Genomic DNA, 12,862 nt, shown 5'->3' with positions numbered 1-12,862 from the left:
GTCGGATGTGCAGGGCACTGCCACTGGGGCCAGATTTACAATTGTGCAGGGCTCCGACTAGAAGAAAGCTCGATGCTCTGGATCACAAAAGAGTCCAAAGGAAGAGGAGTCGCCGGATAGTCAGGAGGAGAGAGGCGGGGGACAGGCGAGGCGATGAACGCATGGGATCATGTGAGAGGGGGGCATGACCGGGGGTGGGCGGCACGTGGGCGGTGTGACGGCTTTGTTTACGTTTTCCGTTTTGAGATTCCCGCAACAACATCAATAAATAACTGACCTCCTTAAGACGACAACCCCGACAACCCCGACAACCGCCACCCACAATATCGCCTTATGCTGTCTGCGTAGTTTGCAAGCTCGCGGCATTAACTATTACTGCCTCATTGCGATCTCATATTTCGATACTGGTTCTTATTGTATAGTCCGTTATGGCCGGCCCACAACGGCCTGCCTCTGGGCTGCCAACAAGACGTACTGCGACTACGCGCCAACCGACAAGACGGGCTGGTTCGACTGCGGCTTCGGTCAGAGCAAGCTCTCCAGCAATTACATCCAAGACGCCTTCTTCCAGCGGTTCGCGCTCATTGAAATCCCCGACCGAACCATCGAGTATTATTGCGAAGCGCAAAGAAAGAGACTTCGAGCGTGAGATCAACGAAGACACCAGCATCCATGTTGTGGTAAGATGTCGAGGCCGCAATGACAGAGAGATCAAAGAGAAAAGCGGAGTCGTGGTATCAACGCCCGAGGGTGTAAAAGGAAAGGCTGTTGAGTTGTCAATGGGCCCGAATGCTTTGGCAAACAAGGCATACACATTCGACAAGGTCTTTTCAGCAGCTGCCGATCAAGTCACAGTTTACGAAGATGTGGTTCTACCGATTGTCAACGAAATGCTTGCTGGTTACAACTGCACAATCTTCGCTTACGGACAAACGGGAACCGGAAAGACATACACAATGTCCGGCGACATGACCGATACCCTGGGCATACTATCGGACAACGCCGGTATTATCCCGCGAGTGCTTTACTCCTTGTTTCACAAGCTTCAGGAAACAGAGAGCACTGTAAAGTGTTCTTTCATTGAGCTATATAATGAAGAGCTCCGCGATTTGCTCTCATCCGAAGAAAACCCGAAACTGAAGATCTTTGAGAACGAGTCGAAAAAAGGCCATGGAAGCACTCTTGTACAGGGTATGGAGGAAACATTCATCGACTCGGCATCAGCTGGTATCAAGCTGCTACAACAGGGCAGCCATAAGCGGCAAGTCGCTGCGACGAAATGCAATGACCTGAGTTCACGGAGTCATACAGTGTTCACCATCACTGTTCTGACGAAGCGAACCACAGAGTCCGGTGAGGAATACATTAGCTCCGGAAAGTTGAACCTGGTCGACTTGGCCGGCAGTGAAAATATCCAGCGGAGTGGTGCTGAAAACAAGCGTGCGACCGAAGCTGGCCTGATCAATAAGAGTTTGCTGACTCTGGGTCGCGTCATCAACGCCTTGGTCGACAAGAGCGCCCATATCCCTTACAGGGAATCCAAGCTCACCCGTCTCCTACAGGATTCTCTAGGAGGACGGACTAAGACATGCATTATCGCTACAGTATCGCCTTCGCGGAGCAACTTGGAGGAAACGATATCCACCCTGGACTATGCGTTTAGAGCCAAAAACATCCGGAACAAGCCCCAGATTAACTCCACCATGCCGAAGAAGACCCTGCTGCGTGAATTTACGTCCGAAATCGAAAAGTTGAAGGGAGAGCTTATCGCTACGAGACACCGGAACGGTGTTTATATGAGCGTGGATGCCTATGAGGAAATGACCATGGAAAGCGAATCCCGAAGAATTGTAAATGAGGAGCAGCGCGCCAAGATCGAATCCATGGAGTCCAGCCTACGGCACAAAGTCCAGGAACTTTTTACACTCACTAGCAACTTTAATGACCTGAAGAGGAATAACGAAGACACGCGTGCTGCGCTTGCTAATACAAACGACATCCTTGAGCAAACCGAGATTATCCTAAAGGATACAAGGGCACAGCTTGAGGAGGAAGAAATGTTGCGCAAAGCACACGAGGATACGGAAGTAAGACTTCGCGATATTGGCGCGGGCCTTTTGTCAACTCTTGATACTGCTGTCGAAGATATTAACGGCCTACACGCCAAGATACAACGCAAGTCAGATCTCGATTCTGCCAACAAGCAGGCGTGGCAGGTGTCCACTGCTGAAGTATCAGACGTGACTACAGTTATTGACTCCAAAGTGGAAGCGTTTCAGGAGCAGCACTCAGAGCTTGTGGAAGCCATGTCGGACAAGATCAATGAGTTTGTCACGCGTGAGCTTGGTAATATCGAAACGAACCAAACCCAATTGTTGGAGTCTGCTGGTTCGTTTGAGAGGGCAGAGCGAGAGGCAAATGCTCAGACCTCGGGTGCTCATGATGAGATGAATGAGGTCCTCGAAGAGATCAAGGATCTCCGTGAGGAAGTCAAGCGCAAGGTTGGAGAGGGCCTAAATGGTCTATCAGCTGCCGCCGCTCGTATATCTAAAGAAGTGATTGGCGAATTCGCCGAGTTTCACGCACAGGTAAGTTGAACACCACGCACATCTAGCCTTGAGTCGTGCTAACTCATATAGCTGCATTCATCTTACAGCGCTCTCGGAAAGGACTTCAAGTCAATGTTCGAGGAAATGGTCGCGCATCTTAACGGACAAAAGGCCGAAATCAACAGATTGCGCCTAGAGCTGCAGGGGGCTAATATCAAGGCTGTAGAGGCTAACCGCAGGGCCTCTTCCAACTTGGCACAGACACTTGAAGAAGAAAGCGCGAATGCAGAAGCCGAGCGCGAGCTCCTGCTTTCGCAGATGAAGTCATTGATTGAAGAGTCTCGTCAAAGGCAATTCGGACGCTTGAAAGGCAGGGTGGAGACTATGCGCACAGATCTTTCTACCACAGGCGACTTCCTCGAGCATACAACCGCGCAATATGATCGACAGGTCGACGAGTGGGTATTCAAGTCGGAGCAATTTGCAAAGGATGTCACTGCATCGAAAGACGAGATAAGAACCAAGATGCAAAGCGACTGGGAGGTGAGCTTCAATCTATGGATACTCATATCCGTCAGTGTGGTGCTAATATTGTTAGGTCTTCGATCAACGTAATGCTTCAATTCAGAAGGCCACTGAGTCCGTTCATCAGGAGACAGTCCGTATTGTTGATGCTCAGATGAACAACATGAGCAAGCAAATGGAAGACCTAGATGATTTCGTGGCCAAGGCGCGTTCTCAGAATGGCCTTTACCGCGATGCCCACCTCTCAAGCCTGCAGAATATGGCATCCAATGTCCACCAGTCGTATTCTTCGGTCAATACACAGTTCACGGAACTTGGCGGTCGTTTAAGCGAACTACAGGAGGGAGCAATTCAGCAGCAGATCAACCTGCAAGAGTCAGCCATGCCACTGTCCGATGATGTTCGGAAGCCGCTCTCAGAGCTTCGCGACAATATCCAAAACCGGGAATTCGAGGACTATGCCTCTACCGGCGCAACTCCCAAGAAATGCAGATACGACTATCCGTCGGATTTGCCCCGGACAGAGGCCCATGATTCCCTGAAAACCAGGATGAGAACATCGAGGCAATTCTCAGCATTGCCGTTCAGTGGTGAAGACCAGCTTCCGGCGCTTGACAGCTCTCCTGGATCTCCCCCATCCAAAGGCTTCGTTTTCAACGATGCCGAGGACGAGGTAGGAACTCTACCACCCAAAACCGCGGTCACTCCTTCCAACACGGGACTTAGGGAAGTCGATGCAAACGTCGTAAAACCGCGCGCATCTAATGCTGGGGACCATGCCCTGGCGCGCAAGTCATCTCTTGCGATTGCGGAAACGCCTCTGAATACCATGGGTCACACGCCTGGCAATGAGGGCACAAACCAACCTCCCGCGAAACGACGCTGCTCGAATCTCTCCATAACGGAGAGCAAGCTCTCGCAGAAGATGCTTACGCGAAAGATGGCTGGGATGATGGAGGGACCGGAGAATGTTCCTCCCTCCAGCGCTAGAAAGCTGAGAAGCCAGCCTTTCAATTAAACCGCACGCTAAAATCTCTTTCTTTTCCTGTGCATGGATATTACACTGCTCGCTTGGTGGTGGCAGGCGTTATGGGATACCCCTGGGAATTGGCGGAATATTTGGAGAACGACAGTTGCCTAGAACCATTTTTGAGCCTTGGTCGGCTGGATGAGATGGTTACTATCTGGGTCTGCTTTTTACTACCTGATGGGATGATCTTAAAGTCCTACGATCTGGTGTTCAGGCGTTTTCAAATTCTGTTTCTGGTATAGATACCTTGATTGTCGTTGATAGATAACACGATTTACTCTTCACGGCTATATATATACGCTTGTAAGACCGTAGATTAATTGGTCTAGAGCCCATGGATGATAGGTGCCACAATGCGTATTCCCGGCGACAAGCCCAGGGTTACTCTGTGGTTAACAGCTCATCTTTCTCTGCAGATTGTCCGTCGTTCCCCACGCCACCCCCGACAATAGTCTGGGCTTCGATCGGCTGTTCGGGGTTCTCCGCAGGGCCATGCTCTGTGTTTGTTTCCTCAGGGAGTCTTGTGTCCTCAACGAGTTCTTCCGTCTGCTCCCCTGCCTCAATAACCTGTCTGAGTTCCGCTAGTCTCTTTGCAAACTGGTCCATCATATCTTCCAATCGCTGACTACTCTTCTCCCTATCTTTGTCCTTTCCTAACATCGTCATAGGTAGCCCTGCTGTGCCTTGAATCTTCAGCACCAGTCCCCCATTAGGCGGCTGACCACCGGACGAATTGTTCTTCTCGATTTGCGTGTTCAAGACCTGCCATGCGGGCGACAAACTATGCGCGGATGTCACAGTAAACTTCTGAGGTGAGGTTCGCTGCTGCTGCGGGAATGATGAACCCTGGGTTTCATGAGAACTAGCCGCACCGTCGGTATTCGGGCCCATAGTCTCGTTCTGCGCGCCGTCCGGAGATGCATAGTCGATATCAAGGATCACATAATTGTCACGGATGCCCGGGATAGGTTCCGGAAGGAGGGGTTCCTTTCTGTGGTTGGCGTATTCATCGTCGTCGTGGTATGTGTCTTCCGGGCCTTCTGCCTCGTGGCGGTGCTGACTTTGATCACGCGTCGATTTCGATTTGCCTTTCCCGTTTGCTGGGAAGATGTCGTGTTCGGATTCGACAGCGCGCAGGGCGGCCTCGGTCACAATGTCGATGTCGTCATCGGAGAAGATATAGTGGACTGTGGGGTGGTAGTATTCGGATGAGTTGGCGTCTTCGATTAGAGTGAAGAATGGTTGGAAGGTGGGGGTTATGTCGTGAGGTCTTTCTTGATCGATGGGGATATTTGCCGTTGGTGGCGCTGTAGCTGCGTCATGAGGGTCGTGCTCTTCTGGGATGTCGGTCACAGGCTGGGCTGTGCCGGGTCGGTCGATGATGCTCTGTGGGCGAGATCCTGAAGTTCGGCGGATTGATTGCCGGGAGGGGGAGGAGGATAAGGGAGAGGGGGAGGTGTGCTTGGGGAGAGACATGTCTGGTGGCTCGGAGCTACATGGTTAGCAGGGGAGTGGATGGGGTGGGTTTGGAGAGGACAGGGCAGGGCAGCAGAGCAGGTACCTGAGATCACTACTGGGAGCCAGGCAAGCTTCCCGTATCTGGGGAAACTGCCGGATTCGCCGCGGATCATCTGCCTGCTTATCGATAGCGTCAGGTGACCCGATCTGCGGAGGTAAACAAACAGGATGCCTGGATGCCTTGTTGCTAAGGATCTATACACAGAAGGGAGATTGCTTTCATGCGAACAGTAGGAGAATACAAGCGCAGGGTATCATATGTAAGGGACCTTCCAACGCCTTGAGCAGCCCGGTCAGGTTGTAAACTAAACAATCGAGGTGGGCTATTCCTCCTCTTCCTCCTCATCGTTTTGCTTCCACTCGAATTCTGTAGCTAGGCTTAGTACTCGTAGGTGGAAACAGGAGAAGCAGTTACATACTCTGTCTGCACATCGGACAGAGTCCCTTGGAGGACTCTTGTTGAATCCAGGTCATGAGGCAGTGCTGGTTCTGTCAGTATTGGTTCTTCAGTATGAGGACATCCAAATCCACAATCGCACCATATGAAATGAATGACCGCACTTTCCCAGCACTGCGAAAATTGCCAAGTTAATGACTCCACTGATTGAACAGGGAAGGCAGGTTCAGTTACTTACATAGGGAGCAATCGTCGCCCGGAAATTTACAAGTTGGACAAGTGCCATCGAACTGAACCCGGCAAATGCCACAGACCTCATCATCAGGCATATCCCAGCGCCAGGTGGCGACGGCGTTCCACTCCTTGATGGTGACCTTCATAGCTGGGGATGATTGGATTGGATTGCAAAGCAATGGGCTAGTTAGTGTCGGGACGAAGAGGAGAAAGGTGCGAGCAAGTGGAGCGGGCGATAAGCGGCCTTCCTGTCCCGATTTTCACATGGCCGCCTCCGCATTTGTGAGGAGGGACTGATAGGAAACGCTCCCGTCATTGTCCATGCATCTTGCGCTTCCCACTAACCACGCCCTTCTCTCCCCCTCGTCCTACCATCGTTCGTGCCTGCAGGAGGATTGATTAATCAGACGCCGCTGTCTGAGCGGAATGTAAATAATCCTTGACTCGATCCTCCATATCTATTTCCTCTTCCCCTCATCATGGCGTTCGCAGCCCTTCGTAATTCTATCCCTTCACCGACTCGCCTGGCTCGGCCGACCATGTCGATTGCACACCAAACACGCCAATTTTCCTTCTCCTCATACCTGATTACACCCAAGGAGCTCGATGCCGCGCTTAAGAAAAACCCTCGCACAAAGATCTCAACCTCTCCTCGTGTAGTTCCTCTATGCGCGGCCTGGTTCATGCCGAACGACCCCGAGGGTCGTAAGGGAATTGATATCTTCCGCAAGCACCACATTCCCCAGGCGCGTTTCTTTGATCTGGATGGCATCAAGGATCATGATTCGCCCTACCCGCATATGCTTCCCACCGCCGAGACATTCGCTGAGGCGATGAGTGAGCTTGGCATTCGACGCGACGATGAAGTTGTGGTTTACGACACGGAGGAGCTAGGAATTTTCAGCGCGCCCCGGGTTGGTTGGACTCTTCGAGTCTTCGGACATCCCCGAGTCCATGTCCTTAACAACTACAGGCTGTGGGTTCGCGAAGGATACCCGACGGAGACTGGCGAGCCCTTCCAGCCGGAGAAAACCAGCTACCCTGTGCCTACCTACGACTCGAAGCTCGTGATCCCCTACCGGGAGCTGAAGGAAATTGCCAAGGAGCACAGAAAGGAGGGTGCCAAAGAAGTGGAGATCCTGGACGCACGTTCGTACGGCCGCTGGGCGGGAAGCGATCCTGAGCCGCGTCCGGGGCTGTCATCGGGACATATTCCTGGCTCCCAAAGCTTGCCTTTTCAGGAGCTGCTGGACCCGGAGACCAAGACATATCTCCCCGGACCCGAGCTACGCAAAATATTCGAAGGAAAAGATCTGGATACGTCCAAGTCAATCATCAGCTCATGTGGAACTGGTGTGACGGCGACTATCATCGAGACGGCATTGGGCGAAGCGGAGTTCGGAGAGCCCAATCTGCGGAGGGTATACGACGGGAGCTGGACGTAAGTTTCTTCCCTGGTCCTTGACTTTCTACAACGTTCCGTAGCTTACGACGGTGGTAGTGAATGGGCACAACGTGTCAAGCCGGAAGAGGGTCTCATCAAGAAGGAAACGTAGGGACGGGAAAATAAGGCAGCTGACATTGCTGCTAAAGGCGAGGAGGATATTGGTATGACCTGATGATCATCGGGTCCTGTATGACATAGCGTTTTCTCCCACCTCCATTTCGAGCTCGTTACAGCATCCGCCGATACCAGAGATAGAATGAGCCATCTAGACGGTACACAGGGAACCACCGGATAGGGTAGACGTGTAGTGATGAGTGCACTGGCCGGAGATTCACAGGGGGCTGCCATTGAGTCACTCAGCCATTGAGGTGTGCATGCGATGAGGCGTGAATGATGAATGATGAATGATGATGATTGTTTGGTCTTGCTCGTCCGGCGCTTAGTCAGGCCCAGGCAAATCCCGCGGCTTTCAGTTGATCCGCTGATGGATTCATTCCTCGCTCACCATCTCGCCTCGATTCTTCCCATCCACGATCACTTAATCCGAACACAAAATGCTGCAGATGATCTTCCTTGGTGAACGCGGTTTTCATTGTGAGTGAGACTTCTTTTCCTTATTTTCTTCACCTGGTCTCTGGACTGGCAACCGGGGGTCTGGAGGCCTATTGTTCTGTCGTCGAGCGCAGGGCCCCCACATTCCCAGGCCCTCCGCCTCCATTAATCCCAATCCAAACTTCTCTCGCGGGCTTCAGTACCACGCTAACCACGCCTGCGGCTCGGTCGCAGTCGTCAAAGCTAGCTGTTCGGTCTAGGGCCGTTGTGCCTTTCCAGTATCCCCCCCCCTTCAACTACGCGACCGGTTCTGTCGACCGTTTTGAGTCAGCCATGTCGACCGGACGCAAGGTCTTCCACTGTGCCGTGGACGAGACGGCGTTAACCACCAATATCAGCGAAATCAAAAAATGGACCACCAACGGTGCCATCACTCTCATCGTTCCACTTTACAGTGAGTCATCCGACGACACACACCCTCCATCTGCTGACTGAGGCCTCCTCTAGCCCTCGAACGCCTCCATGCCTTGAAGAGAGCCGGTTCTCAGGTCGCCATCAACGCTCGGGAGGCCGTCCGGTTCCTCGACCGTGTCACGTCCGGCAAAGACAACATTTCCGCCGAGCGGGTTATTCTGCAAGGCCCGATGGAGCAGTATGAGAATTGGACCGAGGCGGAGAAGTTCTTCCTTCCTGAGTTCGAGGAGGAGCCAGAGGCCACCACCAACGGAGTTCTCCCGGACGATCAGGTGGCGCAGCGGAATCGCGAGGATAAGGCCAAAGACATGAAGAACGGCGCTGCCCCGGACGATCTGTCGCAAATGCTTCTCAACAAGCTGAATTTCAAGAAAGAGTCCGATGCCGTTTCGATCACATCAAATGGCACCCACAGTGCTCCTGCATCACGCGCATCGACCAGAAGTTCCCGGACCAGCCCGGAGTGCTCGAATTCCCACGTACTTGCGAACGGAGGAGCTTTCAAGGACGCCAAAAAGAAGCCGGAGAGCGGCCATCGCCGTTCTGCGTCTGGGTCAACTATCCCAACAGTGCCATTGATGCTCCGACCTCTGCTCAGCGCCCTGCTGTGGCGGTTGCACCACGGCCCTGATGCGTCCAATGCAGCAAAGTCCTGTATCTTGATTACGAACGACCGACCTACCCAAGTTTGGGCTCAGAAATTTGGCATTGGCGTCAAGAACATTCACCAGTTGCGGACTTCGATCCAGTACGAAGAGCGAGAATACAAAAACCGGTGCAAATATGTGGAGAAGACTCAGGTTACGGAACCAAAATCCCTTCTTGCCTACGAGGATGAAAGCGATGAGGATGAGCTTGTGTTTGTTCCCCGTGGACGTGGAAATGGAGCATCAAGAGGGGGTGGTTCGCGCGGCGGCGCCCCTCGCAAAGCTGCCACGCTGAAGACTGCCGCCCCGCCCGTGGAGGCGACGATGGAGATCCCTACCCAGCCGATCGACCCCAACTCCTTCAGCCGGTCGCTTGGGGTGGCCAAGCAGCAGCAAAAGCCCACCGTTGATCTTAGCACCCAGTCCGGGGCCGCACGTGGCATTGCCGGCGCGTCTCGGAACTATTCAAACAATCGTCGGGGGGCATCTCGGGGTCCTTCTCGTGGTAGCAGCCGGGGTCGTGGCAAGCTCTGGGTTCCTTGATCCGATGGTCGAGGTCCGTCGACCCTTTGCCGGTGGACGGACCGAATATTTTCAACCTTGAAATAGACCACTATGGATGTCCTGATCTGCCTTACCCGGGCTGCCTATGGTCAGACTTTGGTCGGATTCGACTGTGACTACATTGATGGGACGAGCGGATCCTGGACAGATGGCATGGATGCGAAATACGGTAGACGAGAGCGAATCGGATACGGGACAGTTTCGATCCCAACATGACCATTCTGACGGGGGGACAAAGGGCGTTAGGGCTATGTGGCATGCGCTCCGTCGGCGAGGCGGTAGTCAGACGCTGGGTTGCTCATGACGGTCCTGATGTCGTGGCGTTGCTTTCCGTTCAGTTTTGGAGGGATGAGCGGTTGCTTTCATTTCGCCTTCCAGTGGCCGGGTGGAGAAGGTAATGCACAATAATGGGTTCCCGAGCCAGCTGTTCGACATTCTACTCTGGGAGTTACAAAACAGATATAGCCGTCATTCTTTGCGTTACTTTTGTTGGACATGTTTTCGATTGCTACGAGAATACTTGGTTGGCTGGGGAGAGAAGCAGATTAGGGTGATATGTGTGTGTGTGTATATTACAATGCTTACCTATCACTAGCTCACTGCTAGCTATCTACCCAACTATGAATGCAAGCCGAGGAGGGAGTGACCTGTTTGTACAGTGAGTGAGTAGTAGTGACCTGTCCAGGTGTGCAGGTGTCCACTTGTCCACCGACCAGGTGTCGATGACATCGTCCAGTGGGACTCGCCGCCAGTCCCGTGGAATCCTCCGCATGCATCACTTGACCTTCCCCTCCCCCATCAATGAATGTTCTTTCATTCATCATCTCCTGAGCAACCATCGCATCTGTTATTTTTCTCTCAGTCAGCCCACATCCATCCATCCATCTACCTACCTCTCTCCTCTACTTTCCCACATTCTCCCCTTGTATATACCACATCCATCCATCCATCCATCAACACAATCCAACTAGATCCCCGCAATGGACCCAACCATGGCCACCCCCAGCATCGACGAGACCCCCATCTCCGCATCCCCCACAGACCGTCGCAACTCTCTCGAGAAACACCTCCAGACCCGTCCCGACATGCAAGTCCTCAAAGACCGCCACATTCTCCTCGACACGAACGTTGCTCCGTATGCCCCCACCTACAAAACACCCTTTCCAACTTCACCCCAACTAACAGTAACCCACCCATCCCAGCTCCCTCCAAGCCGCCCGTCAAGAACTCGCCCGCCATCACACAACAGACAGTCTTAAGAAACATCTCGAGCATAGACCGGATCGCGAGGAGCTTGTTGAGCGTGGGTGTACTCCCCCCCGTTTTCAATCTACATAATATCCATCACCCACAGTGAATGGGGGACAGGTACTAAGATAAATTGGACAGGGAATATTCTTCCAACTACGCACGCTGCCCCGGCCTTGCAGGCGCATGCGCGCGAACTCGAGAAACATATGATTGCGAATCACCTGGACCAGAAGATACAGGATCGTCCGAACCCGGAGGATTTGATCTCGCAGGGCATTTTGACGGAGGATGAGGATCCGAGGTTTCCGGTTGTTTAATTCGGGGTGAGGGATGAGGGATGAAGGGCGTTAGGTGGTGATTGGTTTTTATGACTCTCTTCTATATGGATGAAGGGTGTGGGTTCGGTAATGGGTAGTCACACATGGACTAGTGATTGTATTGATTGATATTCATATTGATGTTGATGTTTTGTGTGCTTTGTGGTCTTTGGGTTATGGCCCCGGGATATAGCGCGGCATATACACATCACCATACACCCACCTGCAACCGACAAACAATGACGAAACAAAGGGGGAGGGAAAAGTAATCAATACCCTTCCTCCCCACCCCCTCCACCAGCAACAACCAAATCCGGCCTCCACCCCTTGGGCCTCTCCCTCCCCCTAACCAAAATCCCATACGCAGCACGTTCCACCTTCTCGACACTCCCCTGCATAACATCCACCTTCTTCCCCATATCCTTCAACATAACATGTCGTCTCGGAACACTCAACCCCTCAAACCCACTCCTCATATCCCTCAAATCCACCACAATACCTCTCTGCTCCTCTCCCAGCCCTACCGCCTCCTCCCCACCAGCCCCAGCATCCGCACTCCCAGCCGACAACGCCGTAACCGCAAACCGCATCATCTCGCCCGTCAAATCAAACAACCCCAGGAGATAATCCTCCTCCGTGACGAGGATCTGGGGAGGTAAATGCGCGCGCACCTCCGGGAGCGTGATCAGAGTCTGCGTGGTGAGGTAGTGGTGGAAGGAGAGCGCTTCGATGAATTCTTGGATTCCGGAGCTGAGTTGTCGTTGGTAGCGCCAGGTGTTTGGGGGGCGGCGAGGTCGGGGAGGAGAGAGGTGAAGAGGTTGTGGATTTGGGTGAAGCGAGTGGTAGTTTCTTTGGTTATGTTTGCGGGGAGGGCGGTTTTGAGGGTTCGGATTCTGTTTTTTGGTTAGGTGGTGGTGGTGGTGGGTTTGGGGGGGGGGGGGGGGGGGGTTAGGTACCGTTGGAGAGAGAAGATACTGTGTGAGAAAGATTGTTAGCGGTTGCGATAGAGGTGAGAGGAGGGGAAGGGGAGGGGGAGGTAGTAATACATCTTCTTGCTCAGAGCTGTAATGTCCCGACTGGTTTTTATCAGTCGTTCGCGACGGTCATGGTGCTCGTCTAGTTCGTCGCGGAAGGTCTCGAACATGGAGATGATTGGGTTTGTTGGTTGGGGTTGGTCTTCTGTGGCTTGGGTTGCCATGGTGGGCTGGTCTTGGGTTGGGGGGCGCGTTTCAATGGTGGCGTTGGTGGGTTCGTCGTGGAGTGATTGACCGTCCCAGGTGCGTTTGGTTCCGGCCATGGGAGGGAAGGGGAATTGGTGGGTGGTGGAGTGGTGTGATGCAGGAAAGGATTGTGATGC

At 53.0% G+C, this 12,862-nt stretch overlaps 5 protein-coding genes across 5 annotated transcripts; 4 read left to right on the top strand and 1 right to left on the bottom strand.

The window, feature by feature from the left end:
• The first annotated feature begins 293 nt into the window (after nt 1-293).
• On the top strand, nt 294-4,375 carry BO94DRAFT_522522 (putative kinesin family protein (BimC)). The gene is made up of 3 exons (XM_025610185.1): nt 294-2,588; nt 2,640-3,092; nt 3,148-4,375. Exons 1-3 carry the CDS (start codon nt 429-431, stop codon nt 4,090-4,092), a joined length of 3,558 nt encoding a protein of 1,185 aa, XP_025464574.1. The 5' UTR covers nt 294-428; the 3' UTR covers nt 4,093-4,375.
• Nucleotides 4,376-5,578: 1,203 nt separating this feature from the next.
• BO94DRAFT_558934 (sulfurtransferase) lies at nt 5,579-7,809 on the top strand (the record flags this gene model as incomplete). Its single annotated transcript, XM_025614036.1, has 3 exons — nt 5,579-5,603; nt 6,746-7,694; nt 7,755-7,809. 3 exons carry the CDS (start codon nt 5,579-5,581, stop codon nt 7,807-7,809), a joined length of 1,029 nt encoding a protein of 342 aa, XP_025464573.1.
• A 388-nt stretch (nt 7,810-8,197) lies between these two features.
• On the top strand, nt 8,198-10,125 carry BO94DRAFT_184836 (uncharacterized protein). The gene is made up of 2 exons (XM_025606000.1): nt 8,198-8,706; nt 8,760-10,125. Exons 1-2 carry the CDS (start codon nt 8,586-8,588, stop codon nt 9,914-9,916), a joined length of 1,278 nt encoding a protein of 425 aa, XP_025464572.1. The 5' UTR covers nt 8,198-8,585; the 3' UTR covers nt 9,917-10,125.
• An 804-nt stretch (nt 10,126-10,929) lies between these two features.
• Nucleotides 10,930-11,505, top strand: BO94DRAFT_472339 (RPEL repeat-containing protein; the record flags this gene model as incomplete). The annotated part of the gene is made up of 3 exons (XM_025608422.1): nt 10,930-11,072; nt 11,140-11,240; nt 11,327-11,505. The coding sequence occupies 3 exons, from the start codon at nt 10,930-10,932 to the stop codon at nt 11,503-11,505; spliced, it is 423 nt and encodes a 140-aa protein (XP_025464571.1).
• On the bottom strand, nt 11,450-12,843 carry BO94DRAFT_537831 (translin family protein). Its single transcript, XM_025612362.1, has 2 exons — nt 12,552-12,843; nt 11,450-12,255 (listed from the first exon to the last, which is right to left on the bottom strand). The coding sequence occupies exons 1-2, from the start codon at nt 12,800-12,802 to the stop codon at nt 11,775-11,777; spliced, it is 732 nt and encodes a 243-aa protein (XP_025464570.1). The 5' UTR covers nt 12,803-12,843; the 3' UTR covers nt 11,450-11,774.
• Between the last annotated feature and the right edge of the window lie 19 nt (nt 12,844-12,862).

The sequence above is a fragment of the Aspergillus sclerotioniger genome, assembly GCF_003184525.1.
Source record: "Aspergillus sclerotioniger CBS 115572 chromosome Unknown BO94scaffold_25, whole genome shotgun sequence".
NCBI classification, from domain to species: Eukaryota; Fungi; Ascomycota; class Eurotiomycetes; order Eurotiales; family Aspergillaceae; genus Aspergillus; species Aspergillus sclerotioniger.
The sequence above is the reverse complement of the archived record's forward strand: the minus strand, read 5'-3'. Positions and strand labels throughout refer to the sequence as shown.